Consider the following 27,490-nt stretch of genomic DNA (forward strand, 5'->3'; position numbering starts at 1 on the left):
GGTGCCTTGTGATTGATGCTCAATAGACATCAGATCTATGATCTAAAGGTCGAATTCTTACAGGTGCATAAGATGTATTGGAATATTTTTTTAGAAAAAAAAAAAAAAAATTGGGGAGCAGAGGGAGCAATTAAGAGAAGTAAACATTTATAGCTGATTCATATGACCTCTTGTGCGAGAACAAGTTGCCTCATTCATTTCTGAGAGGCAGTGACAAAAACAAAAAACTGGGACCAAAAAGGCTTGAAAAGGCTAGGGTGTCCACTCTTGTACAGCCCCTTCTCCCGAAAAGAGGGAGGAAACCAAAAATAATAATAAAACTACAGGAGATCAAGAAAAGCTACCGCCTAATTAAGAAAATCTTTCAACCGTAATCAAGAGACAGCTATCAAAATTTAATCCTCTTTAGCAACTTTCCCTCGCTGTGGACTGAGCTTTGAATGATATCTCTGCCATTAACCGGTTTACAGGTCAAACAAATAAATCAATATGCTTGAAGCACTTAGTGGACGGCCTTTTGTCTTTCATCGGCATCTTCATGCTCAACCTGACAAATAAGAAAAAAACATTGGAAATATTTAGGATCCTGATAGAATGCAGCTACTGAAGATTACAGAAGAGGAGGGGGGGGGGGGGAAGGGGGGGGGGGGGGGGGGGGGGCGCATGCAACAGCCAATTATGTGTATTTAAAGTCTCAGATTCCAAGAAGCAAGAAATATAGTGTGAGAGAGAGAGAGATCATCGTCAAAAAATTTGAAGAAAATTTGCACTTGAGAATTGGCTAAAAATGATGTGACTGAAAATAATAGCTACCATATTATAAAAAGAAAAAATAATTGCAGTAGGATACCCTTATCTTCACTGCATCCACTTTTGATCCATCTTTTTTCATTTTTTTAACTTTGTATTATAAAATTTAGCAAGATGCCACCAAAATGCACAATAAGAATACTGTCTCAACTTTTGATCAGGTAGAGCATCAACTAAAGCAGGAATTGCTAGAGAACCTAGGCGAATATCTGAGAATTGTGCATGTCTCAGGATAGATGGATTGTCCAGTAGGAACCCAACCATATAGTCTTGGATATTCAGAGAAATGAGTAATTATAGATGTGGACCAACTCAAATGGGGTTTCAAGAGACACTGGAGTGCCATTGCAACATAAATTCTCAAATTCGCACAGGAGTATTCATGCTCCTCTTCCCAATTATAGTGGAGCACCCTAACAATGTTTCCCTGGAATATCTGTCAAGGACTGATAATTTTATTAAAGAAATGTCTGTCATTATGTTACAAATTGCGGTACATGAAATCCATCCCCCACAAAAAAAGATGGTGGTACCGAGGAAAAACCTGTTTGCCCATTGTTCAATGAAGGATCTTATCCTATGTAAAATGACAGAAAAGAAATCATCTAGCTGACACAAAGTATGTGAGAAACTGTTTACCAGAGCAATATTCTGTGAGCCAACATTCTTACAACAAGTTGTAAGTTGTTTATTAATAGAGAATTACTTGTACTATAGGTAAAGTTTAAAATATATATATATGAAAATGTAGTGAGCCTGTTAAACACCATAATGTCATCGCCCATTACCTCAACAAGCACCCTTGTTCTCTTCTTCAATTTTGCACCAGGTTCATCTTTATCAAGCTTTCCTGAAGCCAAGCCAGTTTCCTTTCTCACTCTCTTGCCAGCAACTGGTTCAACCTCTTCCTCATCTGCATCCATTCCGACTGCATCATTAAACTCTTTTTTCTTATTCCAGTTGGGATGGACACTTGCACACATTTGATAATTCTCTCATGCACTCATCCCATTATCATATACGCTAGTAAAAACAAAGGCCACAACTTATGCCCTAACTAAAATTAAAAATATCCCGTGTAAACTAAAAATAGACAACTTTTACATGGTACAAGTTAATACTCCCTTCGTCCAAATCTAAATGACTCTTTTTATTGGTTTCATGACTTGATTTCAAATTGTATGACTATTAACAATATTGTCCTCTTCATAAAATGTCCTTCACTTTAAATTAGAGATGAAATAACCTTTAATAAGAATCTTTAAGAAAAAAGGTTAAGACTAATAGGAAATTGAAGATGTAAGAACTTCCACTTTTAAAAAGTGGACGTATATTTTACAATGTCCCAGAGAGGAAAGTAAGACACTGAAATTGGAACAGGATTATATTAATTATATATGTGCAAGCACAGGTCAGCATGAGGTAATAAAAATTTAAGTCAACATTAAAAAAATGCTCAACAATAAGTATCTAGTGACACCTTTACCATTGTCGTAATCCGCATGAGACTGAGTAATTGAAAAATCACCAAAATCTTCTATATCATCTTCCTCTTCAAGTTCATCATAACCCTCAACATATTCTATCTCAGCTTCCTGCTTATTCCAAGAACCAATCAAAGTGCATTTCATTATCTAAAAGTAGCATCTAAGTGAGCACAAAAGCAAATCACTTGTTTTGATAACAATATTAATAAGTTCAAGAAAAAAGGATTTCACAAATTACCATCTCATCTTCATCTTCACTAACAGCCTGCCCCTCTTCAATATCAAGAACTTTGTTGTACTCTTTAACAGGATAGTTGTATATGTCACCATAAACTCCTTGCTGAAGTCGTTCCAAGAGTTCTTTTTCAATACTCTGCAGAAAAGCTAGAAAGTCTTAGTCGAGCTGTAGGGACAACACATAATCATATACATCAATAGTATGAGCTCATGTATAACCTTATCCAGTGCTGCTGCCCTTTCGGCCTTCTCTTCTCTTCTAGCCTCTCTTTTTTTCTCCTTTCTCGGTGTTGTCATTATTTTCTCCCTGTTAGGCAGCAGAAACAATTGCCAATACAACAAAGCAAGTTAATGTTTGACACTATTTAACCTATAAAGGTAACAACTACAACCCTTTTCAGCATCACAACACAGTCCAGGGTTGCCAATTCTGTGTAAAATTTTCACATTTTAGTCCTTTCTTTCTGCTTTTATACTAAATATCTCACAGTGAATACTATTTCACACTTACAACACCCAACCCTCAATACTGTGTCAACCAACCATCCTGGAGCAAATTTAAGTACTGAACACCGATAATGCATTACTGACCTAAGATCTAGATCCTTGTAGATCTAATTGCTTTGTTTACTAAGCGAACCTAACTTTTTATGCTAATTAATTACTGTTTCTCATTGAATAAAAGGGATCCTATGGCAAATTTATCAAAAGAGTTATTCATAGAATATTTTTATGAAAGAAGAAATTGATCTATTATTGAAACCCATAGGCAAATCTGGATTAGGCTATTCACCACTTTATGCATATAGTTGGGAGGAAAGGAAAACATAGTTTTAAGATGAATTACCCAATTGGTTGTATAGTCACAACCACACACTCCAACCATTCATACAGGGGGAGGAAGTGTCATAGAGCTAAAGCTAACTGGAAAAAAAACTTAGTCTTCAAAGATCAATGTGAGATCCTAATTATACGCACATGAGTAAGCATTTCTGGTAGTTCAATAAAAACAAATGCAAGCATGAGTAAAAATGAACCTTGTTTTCAAAGCAAGCTTCCTCATGCGTATCCGCATTTGAGTCATCTTGGTCAATCGTTGCTTTGTTTTGTGCACAAGAAACTTAGGCCAATACATCTGTCAAATCAAAAGCTAGGGCAAATTAACCTTTCTAGAACTGATGAGCAAAATCATATCTTATCAAATAATCTTAAAGTTTAAAAAATATATATAATGTTCAATACCAGGTGTTTGTCTATAATCTCAAGTGCCTTCTCATAATTCCTGGGCAACTTAACTCTCTCCCACAATTTGTTTGGCATATGAGCTCTTTCTATGGTTTTCATATAAAGATAGAAGACTCCTGCAGCAGCCCATTACAACCATATAAATTCGATCACACTCATCATTTTCGTTAATATATACAAAATTTAATTGACATGTGACAGCAAGTCAATTCACAAATACAGATACCAATTCACAGATAAGCAGCCTAAGATCCACCAAGATCAACCAAAGCCGTGCTGTAGCACATTTTTCCATACTCTTCGGCTTAGAAAAATATACTATAAAGCTCAATTCAACTAATCCAAATAATTGTATTACGCTCAATTGGATGGAGGATTCTGTTTTATCAAGTCCCATAACAAAAATAAGATTGAATAAGTTAGTTTCATCCTCTACTTGCTTCTTCTGAACGACCAAACGGAACAATATTACAATGATTCAACTGCATATATGTGAAAATCACCACAAAGAAAAAATAAATAAACAGACCCAATTGACAGAACAAGTAAAAGGGTAAGAGGAAAAAAAGTGAAGATTACCGTCATGGTCGCGAATGGTGGCATAGCGACTATTGGCGAGCGGGCACGAGCTCCGATTGCAAATCCCAGTCACGTTATACGGATTTCTACAGAATTTCCCGGTCTCAATTCTACAAAACCACAAACCCACCAAGATTGAAATCCCACCGCAATATCAGCACAGTCACAATACACATAATGAATCAAAACTTCAATAGATTCTTATAGAGACCGAAAAATCAATGGTTTTTGAGGTTAAGAAACACTCACTTGGCCATGAAACTGCAGTGGTTGTGCCTGATTACCTGCCATATGACCTCGTCGTGCTGCATCTTTTACCAAATCTTTGAGTTGATTTCACTGCTAATTACTGTGTTCTTTGGAGTGAAAGGTCAGGGTTTTTTAGGGTTTTATAATGAAAGAGGGGAAATGAGTTTTAGGGTTTTAGTTTAGGATTAGGGATTCAATATTGTTAGCATACAACACGACAAGAGCTAAGAACAAATAAATCAGGGCTAGCAGTTCTACCGCGCAAGAGCTGCTTGCTTTGTTTGCGCATCGAGTTTGTCAATTTAGGGCAAAGCGTCCCACAATGAATGAATTTTCAACAAAAAGAAAAAATATATATATATCCATGTACCCACTAAATTTTTTTTTAAAAAAAAAAAATTAAATAGATATATTACTCACTTTTAATTTTGAAGGTACTAAATATTTTGAAAATTTTGAATTAAATTTTTAATATAATTAAAAAAATATAAAAACATCATACCCAAATCGTGATACCATTTAATAGAGGGGTCACTCAAGCCAGCAAAGCCCGTTACTCTCGGGCCTATAAAAGTCCATTAGTTGGGTTGTGCCCAATGAATCAGCTGACTCAGCCCTCTCCCTCGAGAGTCACCAACCGACCAAGAGTTTCATGTTCAAAGAACAACTTGCGAGGAGATGACCAACAAATGATAAGACCACATTGACAACCATGCCAAGGGAGGCGTTTGCATACCACCACCCATATCACAATAATGAACAATCCTTTCTAAAAATATCAATTTTCCATGCTCGCAGTCCATATCGACAGTATCTTCTTAACTATTTTTTTGGAACAAATCTCTTTCAATATATGAAAAGAGACCAAACAAGTCAAGTGTGCAGGGTTACAAAGAATCCATAATACACCAAGTTAGAGACACCGCGGTAAGAGTTTCCTCTACCCAGGCCAAATAGACGAAGACCATAACAAAATACAGCTGCTCAAAAACCTAGACAAACAGAAAGATACCTCTACATGAACATATAACTATGCTAGATCTAGGAGAGGGCTTTTGCAGACCAGGTTTTGATCTTAAAAAAAACAAAACACAGCAGTCGTATTAGCAACAACCAGATACAAACAAAGAAAAAGAAAAAACTACAAATGCACAAGCCGGATCATTTCCCCCACTTCCCCAAATTGCTCGACGGTTTGCAGACTCAAGAAAATCCGAAAACCGCTCCTGGAAAATCGCCTAAAGCCACACCTGAAAATAGCGCCTGAATCACTGTTACAGCACCGTAAAAAACGAAGAATCCAAAACGCCGAAACCGCCGAAACCCCTTTCTCCCTAAACCACTGTTCAAGAGGAAATCCCTAGACCCGCTAAGCTACAAACAACCACGAAAAACAAACAAGAGCAAGAGATATCGTCTCCAGCGTGGCCATCCCAGCAGCAGCGGATCAAAACCTCCCAATCAAAATCAAAACCCGTCAGGCCGGAATATCCATAGAAGAAACCAAAATCTCGGATCAAAACGATTTTGTCACTGGCGTGGCCATAAAAAACAGCAAATGCCTGATCCCGAACTCCTCGTAGAAATCATACACCGTGCGCCACAAATCGGGAGAAAAAACCCGCCTTTACACCCTACTAAACGAAAAACCACATCTCCATCCCTGACCAGGACGAGACAAAAACCAACCCTTCAAACCCTTCAGTGGCCAACGACCCCCAAAAGAGAAGGAAAATTATTTATAAACAAAGAAACTAAACTACAGCCTGCTGGGGAGGAAGGAAACGGAAATCTCCCCTCCTCCATTTTCACACATAAAAAATGAGTTTTCTGAAAAGATGAAAAAATCGCCTTGTGAAGAGAGTTTTCTTTTCCTTCTCCCCGTATCTTCTTAACTAGATGGTGCTATGTGGCTTGAGTTACTACGCCAATCTTAAGGCCCCACGTGGCCTAAAGTGCTTAATTCCCTTCCATATAAATAGGAGTCCATTTTAGTAGGTAAATGATTTGAACCTTGCTATCCCTACATCTCTCTATTTTTCCCATAATTTTTCACTGAGTTTTCTGCCGGCATCTCGAATTAGTTACCCTAACTTGTTTATTGTATTAGCAAGTCTCATTAACAAGACTACTGACATGCGGTCAACTGTATAAACACAAATAAATAATATTTATGTGAATAAATAATTTGAAATAATCTAACTGGCCAGATCTAAGCTCCAACATCTAATATTTTACACATTTTAAGGATAAGCTTACTCTTTTATGTATTTTAATATGTGTCTTCATGAAAATGCTTTTAAGAAAACAAACGGCAGATTCAACTCTAGTATTTTTAACCAAACGGCATCGTTCTGTTTTAAGAAAACGTCGAAGGATTTGACGCCGTCTCAGATTTTTCAATTTCGGAAATGTTTCATTAAACTTGCGAGCAATTGGAAATATATATATATATATATATATATATATATATATATATATATATATATATATATATAGAGAGAGAGAGAGAGAGAGAGAGAGAATAAAGCTAAAAAAAACACCAGTTACACATTAATTACATAATTTCCCTCTCATATGGGATGGAGAACATTACATGTGGACCCCACCCAATGTGAGAGGAAGGGTGCGTAACGAGTGTGTAATCAGTGTTTTTCTAACAATCCCGGTATATATATATGGAGTAATGTTTATTGCACAACTTTTACACAACTTTAACAACTTTTTATTAATATCAAGCATTGAATATTTATGGCCCACATGTAAAAAAACAAATCCAATGGTTGATCATAAAAAAAAAAAAAAAAAAAAAAAAAAAAAAAAAAAGAAAAAGTTAGAGTTGTGCAAAAATTGTGTGAGAGTCGTGTAAGAAACATTACTTATATAAAGGTACGTTTGGTATTGCGATTTTATAAATAAAAAGTGTGATTTTAAACCAAATCGTAAAAAATTAATCATTTAGAATTGTGTTTTTAAAAAAAGTATGATTTGAAACGAAAAAAAATATGCTTTTTTAAATCGCAGGCAATGAGATATTTTTTTGAAAACACATAGTTTTAAGAGTTAAATTACGATTTTACCAAACGCTTAATTGCGTTTTTAAAAATCAAGTTTTTAAATTATACATTTTTAATTTACTATTTTTTTCTCTCTAGGTATAATGATTATTTTAATTATAATTAAATAACTTACTATAAAGAAATTAAATTGAATTTTTAGGGCTTTAAATGTCGTCATATATTTTGGTTTAAGTGTTGTAAAACTTAAATTCAGTACAAACTAATTAATTGGGTTGTTTCTGTAAGAGATATATTCAAACCCATTAAAATTTTATAGGCTTATAACTATAATAAGGTATATTCAAATTATAGGCTTATAATTATAATAAGGTACTTAATTAATTATTATGCAAGGCTTTTACAATACGAAAACTTGACATGGATCATTTTCCCTCCCCCTCCTTCTCTTTCTTCCTCCTCCCGTGCACAGGTCCATCTCTCTCCCATTTTCTCAAACACAGGTTCGAGCCTAAACCTAATTTTGCATTTCGTCTTATAAATTTTTTCTAAAGAAGCATGATATTTATTTAATTTTTTCTGATTTGGTTCCAATTAGAGCACGTAGGGTCATTCTTTGCTGTTTGCTGTGTGCTGTGTGAATGATGTTCCAGGGTTTGGATATTATATATATATATATATATATATATATTTTAAAAAATAGCTTTTGGAATTTCGACTTGTTTGGGAGAATGTGGCGTTTATTTAATTAGATGGACTTAGGTCGATGTGGAATAAATTGGTCTTTTAGTTTTATTTTAATTTAATTAGGAATTTGATTCAAAGTTTTAAGTTAATGTACTTCAATAATGAGTTTGGCCCAAAAGTCGATCATTTTAGTTTAGGTTATTTGTAATTTAATAATAGACTTGGCCCTTGGCTCATGGCCACAATTAGCCACATTAGGGTTAAGATTAGAGTGATTATTTAAGCATAATGTTCTATTGTAGTAGACCACATGTAATATCCCGTATTTTAAATATGAATATTTATGAAAAATAAATATACATTAGCTTTATAAACTTTGATTTAATAAAACAGGAAATATTATTGGATTCTAATAATATTACTGAATAATTAAATTGACAAGTTTGATTATTCAGTGATGAAATCGGTATATTATTAGTGGCATAATAATATTATAAACTCAATTGTTATTGTATTAATGTTAGAATATTAATTGTGCTACTTAAATATTATTTGAGATGATAATATTCAGCTTAGTAATATTATCAATGTAATAATGTTATTCATAAAATAATATCAATAATGAGACGAACTAGACTCAAATTGGACTTAGATTGATATTTTAATCAATTAGATTTAAATAGTAAAAAATTATGAGATAGAAACAATCTGCGGTAAAAAGTTAATTAGTAAGTTTTGTATAAAATATCTACGGGTTAACTCAGGTTAATCTAACTAGACAAAAAATGTTTTTCAACTTCCCCCTTTCGGGCTGGTGTGGAGGTAGGAAACCCCTCATCGAAACCCTAGCCCCCCTCCCCCTTCTCTGATTCCTTTCCCCCTCCTCCTCCCTTTCTCCCTCCGTTTCCATGATACCTTTCTCCCACCCCCCTTCCTTTCTCCAGTCCCCACAGACTAGATCCGTTGGTGCTTTTGGTCTTCCTAGTCCTTTTGGACTATGGAGGTTTAGTTTTTTTTTTTTTTTTTTTTTTTTTTTTTTTTTTTTTTTTTTTTCTTCTTGTTTTTAGTTTGTTTTGGCAAGTAAACTCACTGGAGAAGGTGCCGGAGGGGAGTAGTTGTCCCGTGCGTGCCGACAACAGAGATCTTTGCTAAGTTTTCAAACGTTAGTTTTCTTGGAGGTCAGATCTGCGATTTTCTGTCATCTTCTGTTGGACACGCGCCCTCCAGGCTTGTTCGCCGTCGCTTTCTGATGCTGCCGTCGCTTTCCACGGCCGTGCTTAGTCCCTGTGGTTGCGCGTGATGACCACGAACTGTTTGTTTTTGTCGTGTATGGTAGAGATCAGAGGCTTTTGGTGAACGGTCGTTGTTGGGGATCTTCTTGCGGTGGCGCATGTGCCCCACGTGCCGCCTCTAGCGGCGATCATCCTGGAAGGCAGTTTCTGTATTAGGTTTTTCCTGCACTTGTGTGTTTGTGTTGGCAGTTTGCTTTGTGCTTATTAACTTAGTCATTGCTTTTAGCCCAAAATATGTAACTGACTCTCTGTTCAAGTATAGTTTTATGTCACCGCAGAGGCATCATTTTAGTTGGCTAAGTTTTATTTGTAACATTCAGTCTGTAATAGTTTGAGTTGTTTGTTGGCTCAGGTTGGGTATACACCTTTATGGCGGTGGCTTATGTACACCTTTATGGGTGGTTCTTGTATACACCTTTATGGTGGCTTGATAAGTACCCTTCACTTGATTAATGAAAATTAATCTTTCCTTAAAAAAAAAAAGAAAAAAAAAAAACTATATAAAACTTAACCCTTGGTTAATCGGATATTTTATCTATAGATTAAACTTAACCTGTAAGTTTTATAAACTTGCTGAGCAAGTTTATATATGCTTCCTCTGCCTATATATCAGAACCCACTCTTCTTAATTCACGCACACCTCTACTTCTCCCTTTTCTTATTTCTTTCTTCTTTTTCCCTGTTCTTCTTTCCTCCTTCGTTCTGTTCTTCTTGAGACCGAACAAAGAGGGAGAGACCGGGGAGAGAGTGAGATCGAGAGAGATGAGATACTGAGAGAGAGAGAGAGAGAGAGAGATCATGAGACAGAGAGATCAGGAGAGGATCCGAGCGGAACCCAGCAACCCAAGAACCAGAGGACGGCCGGAGATCCCAGTTCTGTGAATTCCGGCAACCTGTAATGTGGGTTTCTGGCGAGCTCGTGAACCAGACGTAACTCGGGAGGAGCTCCGATCGTGAAACCCGTGACCCGCAACCCTCCAGACCCGAGAGAGAGAACCCGGGCGGTTCGTGAACCCATGAGGACCCGATCCTCCATGGGTCACCGGAGGCAGAGCGATTTCCGGCGGAACCCATACCCAATTTCCGGTGACCCAGGGTGTTTTTCCGGCGATCTATGTAGAGAATCATTACCTTACTGATTCTACCCCTTTTCTAGTGGATTCTCTATGAAAACTATCAAGGTAAATAATTTCTATGATTTAATTTATAGTTGTTGATTTACTGTGGGTTTGATGATTTTCTGGGATTGTGATTATTGTTAATTTTGAGGGTTGATTGTTTGGAAATATTGTATTTGTTGGTTGGAATATTTGAGCATTGTTTTGGGTTTTTAGCCATGTTCACTGTTACTTGTTCTTGGCCGTGTGTTCTGGTTGGGAGTAATAGCAATGGATGTTTCCTTGTTAGACCTGAATGTGTGTGAGTGTGTGTTCCTGCTTGTAGTGATATTTGGAGTTGAAGATTATGGGTATATGATGGATTTGATGTTGTTGGAGGAATATGATGAGTTTGGTTGGTTGTAAAATAGTTGTGGTTGATTCTTTGGGGTATGGCGTGTTGGACTAATGATTAGAGGATTCAAGGGAACTACTGTTTTTTAGGAGATTTTATGTGGTTTAGGCTGAATGAATTCATAGTGAAATTCTTAGAATATTGATGATTTAGTCTATTAAGTGGTAATGTTGATTTAAAAATATAGATAGGTAGCATAATTTGGAGATCTATGGTTACATGTTACAGGATACCTTAGTTTAAGTTTTAGGCTTTAAATCTTAGAATATTTCTTTAAACTTCTTCTTGCAATTTATTTAGGTAGAAAGTCGACTCTGACGCTAATGGCAAATTCAGGTAAGGGAACACAACCTAAAAATCACGGCTAAATTTTAATAAAACTTTTCAAAAGAAAAAAAAGTCGGGGATTTTCCTAAACTCTTTCGTTCCTTTATATTAATTGCCTCTTTAAATTCTGTCATGATATTACTCTTATTATCAAATGTGATTGAGAAATCATGTGATTATATGATTACAGCTCTCAAAGTATGAATTGTGAATAAGTTACACGTGCACCATATGAATGAAGTTGATGCAATTATGGTTCTCAAAATGTATATGTGTTATATATGATTCCATGATATTATGTATAGTTGTATTTGTGCACTATATCGTATATGTTGCATGTGCTCCATGTGAGTGAAAAATGATGGCATCATCGTAATTATATGTGCATACATTACACAAAGTTTTACCCCACAGCAGCATCGTGTTATGGTCTGAATTCATATGAGTAGCGTGAAGTTTTACTCCACGGCAGCATCGTGTTATGATCTGAATTCATATGAGTAGCGTGGCAACCATAGCAAAAGTGTGGGCTATCGGTCGGGGGGGTCTTCACCTAGGGAAGTTCCTAACCCATCGGCTCTCCCCTGTGACGACATAATGAGCGATTTGGTCCTTTGGGATCGGTCCCCGTGGACATGCCAAAGGTAACGTGCGCCGCTCACGGCTAAATAACGGAGGTGGGCCGGTGGAGGGTAAAAACTTACACGCTGCATAAATGATTCATGCATCATTCTGCAATTGAACTAATTGTATATCATTTAACTATTTCTTTACTTACTAAATTATTTGATCTCTATTTAGAATTCTTGAAGAAAAAAAATAATAAGAAAAATATCATACTCTTATTTGTTATGCTTTCTTTACTGAGTTGTCAAACTCAACTCTTTTTTTCCCAAATCTTTTCAGATGACACAGTAAGACGGATTCATTTCTTTGTAATGACGTAGACCTTGCTAAGAGCAATAGATCGTTGTGGACCGACCAAACATTTATATTGTATAGTATGTACTTTTTTTTTTGGAGTTCATGGCATTGTAAATGATTATTAATAGACAGGAATAATAAAATAAGGAGTTACAATCTATATGTTGTAAATGTACGCTTCTATTTAAATGTTTTTTTTGGTATGTTTGGCAACAAAATTTTGGAAACAAAAAATAATTTTGATTCTACTTTTTTCAAAAACAAATCATATTTTATTCAACTTTTTCTAAAAAGTCAAATCTCGAAATTCGTAAACAGAATAAAAATTCAATTTTGATTTCAAAAATTCTACACCCAAACACACCATAGCACTCAAGTTCGCGTTTTCCCTTATATCCCAAAACGGGGGCGTGACACCACGCGCATTAGTTCAGGCTCAAAGCTCATTCGCGTTGGTTTTGCGTCTACCGAAAATAGAAGAAGATCCACAGGAGAGGGAGATCAACGCGTTCGTGTTGCGATGTCGGTTTGTGCTGAATCGAGTAGTCTTTTGTGTGGTTTGGTCTCCGATTTAGCTGTGGATTTTTTAGGGTTTTGGGTCTAATACTTTGGAATTTAAAGGGATTTGGGACTTTGGGTGGTTCGAGCAGTCTTCGTTGTTCTTCAGTTTGCTTCTTTCGCTCTAAATCTGCTTGCTTTTAATTTGGGTGATTTGGTTTCTGGGCGTGTTTTGTTTGAGGAATTAGGGTTTGGGTTTGCTTGAATTTTCGTTAATGTTGGGATTTTGGGTTTCTTGGAGGGGAAAGAATTGGGTTTTAGGGTTTTGGGACTGTAATTCGTGGTGGGTTGTATTAGAATTTGGTTTCTGGGGTTCTTGAGGACGAAACGTCGTACGTCGTCCGACTCCTCCGCTTCGTCGTCGTGCTCTGCCCCTTCTCTGAGCTCTTCGGCCTTGGCATTGTCGGTGTGTCTAGAGCTGTGGCACGCGTGGGTAAGTGAATGGTTTTTGGTTTTTTGTGTTTTGTGCATTTGGATTGCTTTTAGTGGTTTGTTCGTTTGTTTCCCCAGAAAATTGAGGGGGATGTAAGATTTTATCTCCATATATGGCCTATATGCCACATAAGGAAGTATTTATTAATAATTTAATAAATAAATAGTATATACGGTATTACGGTTAGGTAATTTAATTAATTAAATTACCGTAATGGAATCGATTAATTGATTTAAAATCAATTAATAATATTGTTTCCTTGATGGGAGGAACAATACGGTACTTACCATATTTGAGGGTCTCTGACCTAGCCTATAAATAAACAGCCTGTGTACACCATCAGTACGGCAATTCGGTAATAGGCATAGGTTAGAAGATCCCTCATATAATTTTTTCTTGTTCTTCAGATGGATCGTGGAAACACTTGAGCAAATATGGCTAGAGGTAAGCCTGAATCCTGTCTTATTCGTTTTCCGCTGCGCATGTTAGATTAAGTAATATGTTAATTATTGCTAACATGTGGTATCAGAGCCACCTCTATGCCCTTTTTGTTCAGCGTTAAGTTGTCTTTGATTCTGGATGATTCTCGATTTGTGTGGATACTACTGAATTCAGTGTTTTATTTCGTGAATATAATTAGATCTATTATTCACATAATGTTGATAACCCATTGCCGTGATATTGGTATTTTTCCATTATAATGTACAGTTTTTGCTTTTTATTAGTACACATTGTTTGTGCAATATTGATATTGTTCATTATACAATATTCCAATATTGTGGTTTTTGTACTGTGATATTCACATACATATTCTGGAAAAACTGTAGAACTATTGAAAAGCATGAAACTTCCTACCATAAAAATCCATGTTGTAACCAACAGAGGCTGAAGGAAGGATCCAGCAGTGATTTATCACTGCATAAGGGAGGATCTAGGCCCCGGCACAAAGACCACCGCCCGATCTCTCCTCTACCACCTGCAGGAACGCCACCGGCATACAGTAGGCGCCGGCCCGTCGTGGCCGGCGTCGTTTGTCGAAGGAGAGGCCGCTTCTAGCGGTCTCCCCCTTCATCGGAACTGGCGGCCCTCACGGGTCGCCTGGTTCCTGGACCAACGGCGACCTCTCTGGGTCGCCGTTGCTCATGGCCGGCGTAGTCCATGTAAGGAGGAGAGGCCGCTGAAGCGGACTCTCCCCGTCGCGGAAACTGGCTGCCCTTACGGGCCGCCAGGTTTTTGAGTAAACGGCGACCCAGAGGGGTCGCCGTTGCTGCTGAGCGGCGGCCCTTTGTGGCCGCTGCATAAGGTAGGCGGCTGGCGTTCACGAGGAAGAAGAAGAAGAAAAACGGCGCAGATGCAAAATTTTTCGGGTCAAAAATTTGGGTTTTCGGGTTTAAGAACCGGGTTAGGGTTTTGACCCATAAAGAATTCCGTTTCGGGTTGACGGGTTAGGGTTTGTTCGGTCTCGGGTCTCGGGTTTTCCGGGCTGGAGCTTAATTTCAGGGCCTGGGCCACCGGGTTAGGGTTTCGACCCATAAGGAAATGAGGGTCGGGTCGGATAGGGGATCGGGTTGGATTTAAAACCCATGAGTCTAACCTGATATCAAGCGGGTTGACCCATTCGGGTCAGCCCAATCAAGGAACTGACCCATTCGGGTCAGCCCAATCCAAGTGCTGACCCATTGGGTCAGCCCAAGAGGCCCTATTCAATTAAAAAAAAAAAAAGAAAAAAAGAAAAAAGAGGGAGCCCATTTAAGTGGGTTTGACCCAGCCCTATAAAGAGATCCACTAGCCCATTGCAACAACCCATCAAGTTCTTTTTTAAAAAGGGGAATTTAGGCCTTATGGTGTTTGGAACTTGGGTTCACCAAGTGTAAAGGGCCTTGGCCACCTACTAAACCATTGAGCCATATTTTTATTATGTCCTCATATTGCAGTTTTATTCCACTTATTATTTACAGTGTTGTATTTTAAGATTATTGGTTCTTTAATACATATATTGAGGAATATATTTTAGTTGTTGAATTTATATTGTTATATATAAATTGTTTGATGCCTAGACCTAAGAATAATCAACAATACCATATATACTGGTGTGTTTACAGTAATATCTAAGAATGCAATGTCGGGGAAAGTTCTGGCAAGGAAAGTCTTGGGATTTAAGTGTGTCCGGTGTGACCCCCCCTCACTTTCCTGGGAGCTCATCTGCTTGCACCTTGGAAAATGCTGTTTACCCCATTTAGGTATTGGTTTGTTATATTCCTGGGGCTATTAAGAGGGCATCTATAAAGTTGTTAGATGTTAATGAAGTCGCAATTATTATTATGATTTTGGGAGAGCCATAGCATCCCAATTTTTGAATAATAATTGCATCAAGATTACACACACGTAATTATCATAATAATTATGGGAGAGCTAAAGCATCCCATTTTTGTATGATAATTACATCAGGATTACACGCATGAACCTCATAAAGATTTATTAGATGTTCATGAACTATAGCGTGATTATTATGATTTTGGGAGAGCCAAAGCATCCTAATTTTGTAATAATTGCATAAGGATCATACACATGAACTTCATATAGAAAAATTAACATCGTCTTGTAGTTAATTCATAAATTTAATTACTTATCCCCAAAGGGAAGGTTTTATTTTTATGGCTTAATTAGAATGAGATAACAAATTTAATATTAAAAGTAAAATTTCTTTCGGTTGCCCAAAGGTACGAAGAATTTTATTTATTAATATTTAAATTTGCTTTAGTCTTGTTAATAAAGAGTAAATTTCATGCGTGATGCAACCTTTGTCCACAGGTAGGTTGAAATTTACTATTTACTATTTAAATTGGCATTGGCCAATTTGAAATAAAGTTACTTCATAGCATTAAAGTATTTTTATTTTTTATTTTCTTGGTTATTGCAGCTGTTCATATTACTCTACTTTGGTGGTTTTATATTCCAATACATTATGGTAATATTTTTCTGACTGGAAAAAGATTAATATACTTTTTCATTTGAGCGTTTCTAATTCCATTATGGGAATGAAGGATATTGTAGTTTAGCTTAAGTCCCTAAAGATTGAGATTTTTAAGTCATTATTGGTCTATTTCAATTTTTGAACATTGAGATTCAGTGCCATGAAGTAAGAGATAAGTCCATGGCTAAAAGGTCAAGCTAGACTCGTAGCCAATGGTTTTACTCATAAAGAAAGGCATTGATTATCGTGAAACATTCTCTCCAGTGTTTAAGAATGGTTCATCAAGATGATCATAGCATTAGTAGCTCATTTAGATCCAGAGCTACATCAAATAAATGCGAAAACAACTTTTCTGAATAAGAATCTTAAAGATGAGGTTTACAGGAAACAATCAAAAGGTTTTATAAATAACAGTCAGAAAGCTTGCAAATTAAAGAATTCTATTTATGGGCTGTGATAGATCTCTCAATGGTAAAATACTTTTTACAAGGTTATTGTTTATAGAAAACCTTGTTGATTAGTATATATGCCTTAAGGTCAGTGGGAGTACAGTAATCTTTCTAGTCCTATATTTGCAAGTGGTGATTTAGGTTTGCTACATAAAGTTCACAAAACTTTGAAATGAAGGATTTGGGTGAAACCTCTTATGTCTTTTGACATAGAGATTCACAGAGACATAAAGAATATTAACATTGTCTCGAAAGCCCTACATTGAAAAAGTTTTGGGAAAATTTAGAATACCTTCAGTAGCAATTAAGAGGGACCAATTAAATAAAGATTAATGTCCCAAAGGTATTGGAATAAGGGCAGATGAAAAGTTTTAAAAGTCTGCATTATACATAACCATATGACTGACAATAAGTATATTGAGTCAATAAAGTGCTGCAAATAAAGTCTTGCGGTATATGCAAGGAACCAAGAAGTACAACTTAACCTAAAGATACACTTTCCATTTGAAAGTGGTTAGTTGTTCAGATTTGAGTTTTGCTGATTGTGTAGATAGTAGAAAGTCTACTTTAGGGTATATATCTTTTTATTGAAGGATATATCCTAGAGATGCAGTATGCAGACTATAGTTGCTACGTCTACCAAGAAAGCTAAAAGTCTAGCGTGCTATGAATTTAGTACACAGGCATGATGGTTGAGACATTTGTTGAAAGTCTCAATCTTGTCGATTTTTACAGTTAAACCATAAAGATACTCTGCGGTAATTCTACTATAATCTTCTTTTATAAGAATAAAGAGTAGAAGTAGAAGTAAATCGACATCAAGTATCTCAGTACGAGATATAACATTAAGAGACATAAAGGGTCTATTGAGCATATAAGTGCTGAATTAATGATTGCGGATCCCATGACTTAAAGTTTACCGGTAAAGAAAGAATAAAGTCATGCGGAATATATGAGACTCATTAATTCATTTTCGCTTGGTTTGTCTCTTTTTGGTCTATAGACATAAAGTTATTGTAATAAAGATTTTTTTGTGCACATTTTGTTATTTTATCCATGAGGATAAATAAAGTTGGACCCGAATGACTTATAGGAAGTTCATTCATAAAGCTTGATTATCCATAAGGTACTCATGTAAGGAGTGTTTTACATCGTGATACATGGAAGGGACGACCTAATTTTATAATGGTTTTACCGCCATGATTCGTGTGAAACATTTCTTATCTGAGTGGGAGGATTCCATAAGTGATTGGCCAAACTAAGGAACCTAATGCCATAAAGTCATGTGTCATAAAGGCCAAGTGGGAGAATGTAAGATTTTATCTCCATATATGGCCTATATGCCACATAAAGAAGTATTTATTAATAATTTAATAAATGAATAGTATATACGGTATTACGGTTAGGTAATTTAATTAATTAAATTACCGTAATGGAATCGATTAATTGATTTAAAATCAATTAATAATATTGTTTCCTTGATGGGAGGAACAATACGGTACTTACCATATTTGAGGGTCCCTGACCTAGCCTATAAATAAACAGCCTGTGTACACCATCAGTATGGCAATTCGGTAATAGGCATAGGTTAGAAGATCCCTCAAATAATTTTTTCTTGTTCTTCAGATGGATCGTGGAAACACTTGAGCAAATATGGTTAGAGGTAAGCCTGAATCCTGTCTTATTCGTTTTCCGCTGCGCATGTTAGATAAGTAATATGTTAATTATTGCTAACAGGGGAAGGAATGTGAAAATTTATCTTTTTTGCGTTTTTTGTTCAGATTACATGCATTGTTTTGGCTTCTGAATGTGGAGTTGTTCTGGTAATGGTTGTGAATTGTTCTGTCCACATGTATTTTGGCTTCACCTTGTTTGAATCATAAACCCATTTTTTGAGTGCACATTTGTGACCAATGTATGTGCTTTAAGTTGGATTTAGGTTCTTTGTACACCATGTTTGGGCACCTTGTGGATGAAATGTTCAAATGAAGGTGAAACCAGCAAAATTTTGGTTTTGAAAGTGGTTGGAAAGTGGTCAGAAGTGGTTATTTTGAAACCAATAAAAAATAGTATTTATTTAAAGTAGAGAATATTTATAGAGTTTGGTATTTACAACTTTTGAAAACTAGGTAGCTAAAATAACAAAAGTGAATTTTTTAGCTAAAATTTGCTTAAATTTTGACTAGTTGATTACAAATGATAGTGTATCAGCTTGATTTTGTTCCAAAAGTTTAAAACTCCAGGAATTCATGCCCAATTTTTTCTTCTCAGCAACCAGACAATCATGACTATTTCTTATTAGTTATTTTCTTAGTTTTGACGTATTTGTTTTGATTTGTTTGTTTGTTTTTGTGGAATGTAATTACAGAATTTTGACGATTAGCCTAACAATACACCACACACTTGGGCCTTTTTTGGAAGCTTATGAAGAGATGAAAATTGTTGCGTACTAATCTCTGATAATTTTTCTTTAGTCGACTCAAAAATAAAAGCTCTTGTAAGGACTTGTAATTGAGATATTAATGTTAAATTTTCATTCAGTAATTTCAACATCTAAATTTTGGCAATGAAATTATGAAACCAATTATTGTGAACTTATGGGTCATCTCATTGGGAAAAAATATCACAAGTAACTCCCAATGACTAGTAATTTTGGATAGAGAACAGCCTTAAGTTCAAGTACTTTGATTGAGATGCTTTGTTGTATTACAGTGGAATACTTGTTCTAGTTTGAGAGAGGTGAGGGGAATATGTGTTCTGAGACGAAGTGGAACATTCTATATGATATTTTTAAATTCTCCAATTGCATGGGATTCAAGATAATTATCTTTACTTGGTACATCACATATGTGTATATTACTTTATCCATTGCGTATATATGATATTCCTGATTTGTGAATGTCTTAATGGGTTTTACATTTCATAAGGTATTTACCATATTTGTTGTTTGTGTACTGTTGTTACCAATAATGGCTTATATATTGCTTTATAAAAGTGGCAGCATAAGCATTAAGGAATCCAGTCCTCTTACATTTTTTGTTTTTTTGATTTGTACATTATACACACGCCCTGAAGTCTTATAAAATAAATAAATAAATAAATAAATAAAAAGAGACGTGCCCTGAAGTCTTGAGCTTACACCCACATTCTCTGCAACATTCTTTTTGAGGTTTCATTTGAGCTAGAGCTCATTGGCCTTCAGACTCTAGTCTTAATTCAAAGTTCAAGCTGTTTGCTTCTCTTGCCTTTTGGAAATAATTGTAGAAATTAAATGGATTGATGCATGTATTGGTTAGAAATTGTCTGTTATTGACATCTAGATTAGTTGAGAATTGAGCTGTGCTTCTATAAGGAGCTTGCATCTTCCTTCTAATTCACGTATTTATTAAAGCCAGTAATGTTCTTATTCCTGGAAAAAGGACTGATGTATGTATTTGTTAGTTACGGACATCTACACTTGGAGTTTGATTGTGCTCCAAAATTGGGTATGTTTGTGAAACTGTAGAACACACACACACACACATATTGAAGACAGTACCTTCTTTCTAATTCATGCATACTAGATTTCTTCCAGTTAAGTATTCTACTACTATATGATACACTTACTGTTTGAACTATCATGATTTTTTGTATCCATTACCTAATGGATTGACATGATCTTTTACAGTTTTCTGGTGATTAATTAACTTATAAAAAACAATTGTTTTGATTAATTGGTCCTTGTTTCAATGCAGGCTTCAAGATCTCGACCCTTGATACTTCTTTTCACTATTAGAAGCAAAAGTCCTGAATGGAGAGAATGAACTCGATTGACAACCTTAGAGAGAGAAGAGAGAGACACACACAGAAGGGAAAAACTTAAGATGGAATCCAATGTTGTGTGCTGTTTTATTGGATGCGTGAACGTCGAATGAGGCACGGGCGGAGGGGAAGGAAGGCCAAGGCGAGGTTACATTTGGCCTTGCCGTCCGCTCCTGTGTGTGCAGCCGGACATTGACGATGTTTCTCCTCTGTCGTCGCAGACACACAAATCTTCTGTTCATACACATGATGTTCCTATGTTGCCTACTTCTTCGCCTTCTGTACATGTGGACCATAATAGAATTAACATTCCAATGTCGTTCTTGTGGAAAAATTCGGAAATCGGGCAGCAGCGTCGGGTGATGCCACTCTCAGCTTTTTGGGATCCCGATTTTGCATACCACGGGTCCTTACCCTTGCCTGAGCTTGAGCCCGAGTTTAGAACTTTACTTCAACTTTTCTCCAGTGAGTTACTTGATGCAGAACCTTTGCCACTTGAGCCCAACATTTTGCCTGATCCCAACCCATTCTCTAAAATTGAATCTCTACCACCCATGCCACGCCGCGCATTCCACCACCTGATATCTTTCTTGGCAGTGGCAGCTGGCCCAACTCACCCACCCTTGTCCCTTCCGTACGCATCACATAGCGGTCTCAACCCACCATATCACTGAACGTGATTGATCTGCCTCCTCGACCAGTGTTCTCTGCTAACAATATATTCGAGGAAAATAAGGAAGTGAAATCATCAAAGGCTCGCCACAACTTCTGTAATCTGAGGAAGAAACATGCTCACCGCTAGATGGAATCCTTGGTAATTGCACCAACATTAATTTCTTTGTACCAAGGATTCCATCTAGCGGTAAGCATGTTTCTTCCTTAGATTCCAGAAGTTGTGGCGAGCCTTTGATGATTTCACTTCCTTATTTTCTTCGATTATATTGTCAGCAGAGAACACGGGTCGAGGAGGCAAATCGATCACGTTCAGTGGTATGGTGGGTTGAGACTGCTGTGTGATGCGTATGGAATGGACAAGGGTAGGTGAGTTGGGCCAACTGCCACTGCCAAGAAAGATATCGAGTGGTGGAGTGTGCAGAGTGACGTGGGTGGTAGAGATTCAATTTCAGAGAATGAGTTGGGATCAAGCAAAATGTCGGTATCAGGTGGTAAAGGTTTACCACCGCATTAGGTAGCTCACTAAAGAAAAGTTGAAACAAAGTTCTAAACTCGGGCTCAATCATGGTATGCAAAGGGATCCCAAAAAGTTGAGAGTGGCATCACTCGACCCTGCTGCCCGATTTTCGGATTCGCTCACCGGAACGACATTAGAATGTTAATTCTATTATGGTTCGCATGTACAGAAGGCGGAGAAGTAGGGAACGGAGGAACATCATGTGTATGAACAAAAGATTTGTGTGTCTGCGGCGACAGAGGAGAAACATCATCAATGTTCGGCCGCCCACATAGGAGCGGACAACGAGGCCAAATGTAACCTCACCTTAGCCTTCCTTCCCCTCCGCCCGTGCCTCCTTTGACATTCACGTATCCAATAAAACAGCACACAACATTGGATTCCATCTTAAGTTTTTTCCTTCTGTGTCTCTCTCTAAGATTGTCAATCGAGTTCATTCTCTCCTTTCAGGACTTTTGCTCATATTTATACAGAAGAGAATTAAGCACTTTAGGCCACGTGGTGCCTTAAGTTTGGCGTAGTGACTCAAGCCACGTAGCACCATCTAGTTGAGAAGATACTATTGATATGGACTACGAGCATGGACTGCGATATGGTTGTCAAAGTGGTCTTACCATTTGTTGGTCATCTCTTTGCAAGTTGTTCTTCGAGCAAGGAATCCTTAGTCGGTTGGTGACTCTCTAGGGAGAGGGTTGAGTCGGCTAACTCATTGGGCACAACCCAAATAATGGACTTTTATAGGCCCGAGAGTAATGGGCTTTGCTTGCTTGAGTGGCCCTCTAGTAAATGGTATCACGATTTGGGTATGATGTTTTTATATTCTTTTAATTATATTAAAAATTTAATTCAAAATTTTCAAAATATTTAGTATCTTCAAAATTAAAAGTGAGTAATATATCTGTTTATTTTTTATTTTTTAAAAAGTTAGTGGGTACATGGATATATTTTTTATTTTTCTTTTTCCTAAAAAATCATTCCTTGTGAGACGCTTTGCCCTAAATTGACAAACTCGATGTGCAAACAAAGCAAGTAGCTCTTGCGCAGTAGAACTGCTAGCCCTGATTTGTTCTTAGCTCTTTGTTGTGTCGTATTTTTAGTTTACACGGGATATTTTTAATTTTAGTTAGGGCATAAGTTGTGGCCTTTGTTTTTACTAGCATATATGATAATGGGATGATCGAGCGCATGAGAGAATTGTCAAATGTGTGCAAGTGTCCATCCCAACTGGAATAAGAAAAAAGAGTTCAATGATGCAGTTGGCATGGATGCAGATGAGGAAGAGGTTGAACCAGTTGCTGGCAAGAGAGTGAGGAAGGAAACTGGCTTGGCTTCAGGAAAGCTTGATAAAGATGAACCTGGTGCAAAATTGAAGAAGAGAACAAGGGTGCTTGTTGAGGTAATGGCCGTTGACATTATGGTGTTTTACAGGCTCACTACATTTCCTTAAGTAATTCTCTATTAATATACAACTTACAACTTCTTGTGAGACTGTTGACTCACGGAATATTGCTGTGGTAAACAGTTTCTCACATACTTTGTGTCAGCTAGATGATTTCTTTTCTGTCATTTTAGATAGGATAAGATCCTTCATTAAACAATGGGCAAACAGGTTTTTCCTCAGTACCACCATCTTTTTTTGTGGGGGATGGATTCCATGTACCGCAATTTGTAACATAATGACAGACATTTCTTTAATAAAATTATCAGTCCTTGACAGAAATTCCAGGGAAACATTGTTAGGGTGCTCTGCTATAATTGGGGAGAGGATTGTTATGGGTCTACCATGATGGGGTATGGTAGCAGGGATGAGAGATGAGGATTGAGGTTGATGAAGGGTGACGTGTATGGGCAGTGAGTCATCTAGATTCGGGTAGTCAGTCACATCATTTTTAGCCAATTCTCATGTGCAAATTTTCTTCGAATTTCTTGACAATGAAGTCTCTCTCTCACACAATATATTTCTTGCTTCTTGGAAACTGAGACTTTAAATACACATAATTTGTTTGACCTGTAAACCGGTTAATGGCAGAGATATCATTCAAATCTTTTACTTATCGTGACATCTTTCGGCTACCATTTGGGCTATGGGAATGATCCGATTTATGGCTCGCAGGAATTGAATTCTCAGGGTTACTACAATTCCTGCGGGGAATGGGCTTGGCGAATAGGATTTCGTCATGGAACTCCACAAACCTGGAGAGGTCTTTGAGGACCCCAGAGGGTGAGAAGCAGATTGGAATAATCTTTTGCGGAGAATGGAGCCTCCGGACAAGACACCGCTGTGGAGCGAGATGACACCATGAAGGGCGGCGTGGGTGAGGTCGAGGAGGCGGCAGAGGGGGATGGCCTTAAAGATGCAAGTCAACTGTATTCTCAATATGAGCTCTTTTTGAAGAATCTGCTTAATTAACTTCTTCTTGTTGTCTTTTGCTCTTAATTTGGTGAGCTTTTGTTTTCTCCTTCATTGGGTGTAGTGCCCCTCAACCAAAGACATGGTGGCCTAAAGTGCAAAATAAAACAGGTCTTCCTTTTGACATGTAAATTAAGGTAGAGAAGTACGTAATGTTTTAAGATTTTGATCGAAGACCATTTCCCCTAAGCTAATATAGCGGAGATCAGGCCTAGTCCGCCACTGTATCCGCCCTCAGCAGAAGAAGGTTTTCAACTTTTCAGCATCCGGCTTTCCGTAAATTCACCTAGCTGACATGACATGTATTCTTAAATCTTACTTGGACCCATGCTTCCAAAGCCTTTTTATCTCTCGATCTTACTGTAGCATAAAAATCCTGATGCTTTACACCCAGATACATGCCTTCAAAGTAATTAAGTGTCCTGTCCTGCCCATGTCATGCAATCACCCTCAAACCATCTGTCCATCACACTGATTTAATCTGATCCCCTCATTTCAACATCTTGTATGTATTTTTCATCTACAATTAAGGGTTAATTAAGTGTCCTGTCCTGCCCAAGTCATGCAATCACCCTCAAACCATCTGTCCATCACACTGATTTAATCTGATCCCCTCATTTCAACATCTTGTATGTATTTTTCATCTACAATTAAGGGTCCAGGCGCACATGGTAAGGCTATATTATATATATATATATATATATATATATATATATATATATATAGGAAATGTTAAAAGCACAACCCTTAGCACAATCTTAACACAACCCAATACACATTGGGGTGGGACCCATGTTGCATACCAGGTTCATCACGCTATCTATTAATGTGCCCTAGTCTGAGGGTCCCAACCTCCATCTTATCCCAAACAGCATTTGTTACTTTCAGCAGCACACTTGCACCTTATCCCCACATTAGTCTTTGCCCGAGCCTCACATTTAACAGGGACCTATTTGGCAAACGTACCATTCTTTTGTTTAAAAAGGGTCAAAAACAAAAGATCCAATGATCGTGGCATTCGTGGCATTTAGACTTTATTATCAAAAATGAAAATGAAATAACACGTGGTGGGGCAGCATCACAACCTTAAATCATTCTTTTTCAATTCCTTTTCTGATCAGAAGATAACAATGATGAGCTCTCCCTCTCTTTCAATTTTGTTTGGCTCCTCTATTAATCGATCGCGTCGGCAAAGGGAATCTTCCTTTTGAATGGAGAGCATTTCTTTCCACCAAAAAATCATCATGCCTCCATGTCTATCCTTCCCCTTCCCCAAACGAAATAGCTATTAGCTGCCTAGGTCTATTTCCGAGTGCGTACTCTTTTTCTTTTTTTTTTTTTCTTTTTTTTTTTTAAAATATATATATATATATATATATATATATATATATGAATTTATGTTATATTGGTGCCCCTTCATGTTCCAGCTGTCATGGGGTCCCCCAATGTTTCCAATTTTATATATTATTGCCATCATGCCATGCCATTGCCTTTGGATTTTATACGTTCTATCATTAATGTGAAAGAACACCAGTGCTCGCTCCAGTACGTGCCACCCCGGCCAGTTACAGTTTGGTCGAATCTGGTCAAAATGCACATCATCCATCACCAGTTAGTCAGGGCCCATAGGGTATACCCATCAAAAGGATAAAATATCATCAACCATATATATATATATATATATATATATATATATATATATATATATATATATATATTCATTCTTTTTCGGAAACAGGAAAGACAAATGTCTAATTAAAATATCATGATCCTTAAAACACCCACTAGTCGTCTCTTTGGTTACTTTGTGAAAATTAAAACAATGTTGTTTGCAGCGTTTCATAATATGAACCTACTATGCTAGATGTCTTTTGTTATAAAGGGAGCGAGATCCCATGCAACGATCTTATCTTATTGCGCGCACTACAATGAGCAGCCTAGCCTTACGTACACATCCTCTTTTCTTTTCATTTTTTTCCCCAACCTCTCTATATATAACTAGTTTGATCGATCGAATCACTATGTTCCACGTTCGATAACCAAAAAACAATTCTCCAACATCATTTTTCACGATCAAAGTACAACAAAACAAATACAACACTAGCTGCCGGGAGATTAAAGTTTTTAGAGCACTAACGATGAGTTCTTTAAATTTGACTTCTTTTTTTTTTTTTTTTATAAATTTTTAACAAAACACACAAAACTATTATTTAACAAGTTCTTTATCAAAAGTTATATCTAACATTTGTCAAAATCTTTTTAAATCTAAAAAGTCAAAAATTTAATGTTATTTTTTTCAAGTTATTTTTTGCATTGATGCTTCAAAATGTTTTGCTTGATTTGAATTTAATGCATTGAATGCTTTTACTAATTAATTTTATCAATAAAATATAGTATTTATTTAAAATAGAGAAACATTTAGAGGATTTGCTAATAACTTTAAAAAGTGATTAGCTAAATTAATAAAGTTAGATTTTTCTAATTAAATTTTGATTTTTTTTAAAAAAACTCATTGGCCAATATAATTAGTGGCAGATTTAGGGAAACACAACTGCCCTATTGCGTGACGACTGACGGGATCTAAATCCGTCAAGAAACTCCAAAAGTATGACTCCTCTCGCACAATAGATGTTTGAGATGACTCATCTCTTATACAAAAAAGGGTACATAATGAAACAGAGAAATTAATTGGTCCTCCATAAATAAAATCCTCGAGTGCTATATATCCGGAGTAGTACTGATTTTTTTTTTTTTTTCGAAGAATAAAAAATAAAAAATTTCAGTACTACTCGGATATATAGCACTCGAGGAGTACTGAAATTGTTAAGCATAAAATCGCGTTTTCAGGAAAAATGAACAATTATGGAGCCTAATTAAGAAATATTAGCATTCAAATGCCCAGAAATAAAGCATTTTCTTTTTTCTTTTTTCTTTTTTTTTTTGCAACAGATGTTGAATAAAAGTTTTGTTGACGAAGTATAAAGAGTTTACTTCATACCATCTTAAAGTAATTAAGGGAATCGCTTGCTCGTCGCCAAATGCTATCTTCGCACTCAGCTTCCCGCCTGATTCATTTTTGTTTCCTCTTTAACCTGCAAATTGCAATTCACAAATGCCAAATTACAATTAAATTGAAAAAAAAAAAAAAAATCAACGCAAACAACCAACCAACCAAACAAATAATATCACTCAAAAAATAAAAAATCCAAACAAATAACAAACAAATTAAAAAAATAATAAATTAATAAACAAACGCATTTAAAAGAAAAAGAGAAAATGAATAAAAAAAAAAAAACAGAAAGGGAGA

General features: G+C 36.5%; 2 protein-coding genes across 7 annotated transcripts; one reads left to right on the plus strand and one right to left on the minus strand.

Moving 5' to 3' along the window:
• Positions 1-130: 130 nt before the first annotated feature.
• Positions 131-4,938, minus strand: LOC133866012 (uncharacterized). Of its 3 annotated transcripts, none has more exons than XM_062302565.1 (9): positions 4,608-4,938; positions 4,359-4,468; positions 3,777-3,895; positions 3,572-3,669; positions 2,754-2,841; positions 2,536-2,670; positions 2,297-2,405; positions 1,599-1,738; positions 131-547 (listed from the first exon to the last, which is right to left on the minus strand). In XM_062302565.1, the coding sequence occupies exons 1-9, from the start codon at positions 4,667-4,669 to the stop codon at positions 503-505; spliced, it is 906 nt and encodes a 301-aa protein (XP_062158549.1). In that variant the 5' UTR covers positions 4,670-4,938; the 3' UTR covers positions 131-502. The 3 variants fall into 3 exon arrangements, with proteins under 3 accessions (XP_062158549.1, XP_062158556.1, XP_062158565.1); XM_062302572.1 differs by having other exon boundaries at positions 1,599-1,723; positions 2,291-2,405; positions 4,608-4,937; XM_062302581.1 differs by having other exon boundaries at positions 1,599-1,723; positions 4,608-4,936.
• Positions 4,939-10,233: 5,295 nt separating this feature from the next.
• On the plus strand, positions 10,234-24,747 carry LOC133866034 (uncharacterized). 4 transcript variants are annotated; one of them, XM_062302614.1, is made up of 4 exons: positions 10,234-10,784; positions 11,416-11,451; positions 23,045-23,169; positions 23,887-24,747. In XM_062302614.1, the coding sequence occupies exons 2-4, from the start codon at positions 11,439-11,441 to the stop codon at positions 23,980-23,982; spliced, it is 234 nt and encodes a 77-aa protein (XP_062158598.1). In that variant the 5' UTR covers positions 10,234-10,784; positions 11,416-11,438; the 3' UTR covers positions 23,983-24,747. The 4 variants fall into 4 exon arrangements, 3 of the variants coding, with proteins under 3 accessions (XP_062158598.1, XP_062158586.1, XP_062158593.1); XR_009899861.1 differs by lacking the exon at positions 11,416-11,451; XM_062302602.1 differs by lacking the exons at positions 10,234-10,784; positions 11,416-11,451 and adding an exon at positions 22,110-22,576 and having other exon boundaries at positions 23,030-23,169.
• Positions 24,748-27,490: the final 2,743 nt, after the last annotated feature.

Source organism: Alnus glutinosa, chromosome 1 (genome assembly GCF_958979055.1).
Source record: "Alnus glutinosa chromosome 1, dhAlnGlut1.1, whole genome shotgun sequence".
NCBI lineage: Eukaryota > Viridiplantae > Streptophyta > Magnoliopsida > Fagales > Betulaceae > Alnus > Alnus glutinosa.

Excerpts from the sequence above, each read along its gene's own strand:
- LOC133866034 (XM_062302602.1), top strand. The coding sequence starts at position 22,501 with ATGGACTTTTATAGGCCCGAGAGTAATGGGCTTTGCTTGCTTGAGTGG. Across the intron at positions 22,577-23,029 it reads TAAATGGTATCACGATTTGG|TTGGCATGGATGCAGATGAG; the intron begins GTATGATGTTTT and ends TCAATGATGCAG. Across the intron at positions 23,170-23,886 it reads GAACAAGGGTGCTTGTTGAG|GAATTGAATTCTCAGGGTTA; the intron begins GTAATGGCCGTT and ends TATGGCTCGCAG.
- LOC133866012 (XM_062302565.1), bottom strand. The coding sequence starts at position 4,669 with ATGCAGCACGACGAGGTCATATGGCAGGTAATCAGGCACAACCACTGC. Across the intron at positions 2,842-3,571 it reads AAGCTTGCTTTGAAAACAAG|GGAGAAAATAATGACAACAC; the intron begins GTTCATTTTTAC and ends GCTGCCTAACAG. Across the intron at positions 548-1,598 it reads GAACAAGGGTGCTTGTTGAG|GTTGAGCATGAAGATGCCGA; the intron begins GTAATGGGCGAT and ends CTTATTTGTCAG.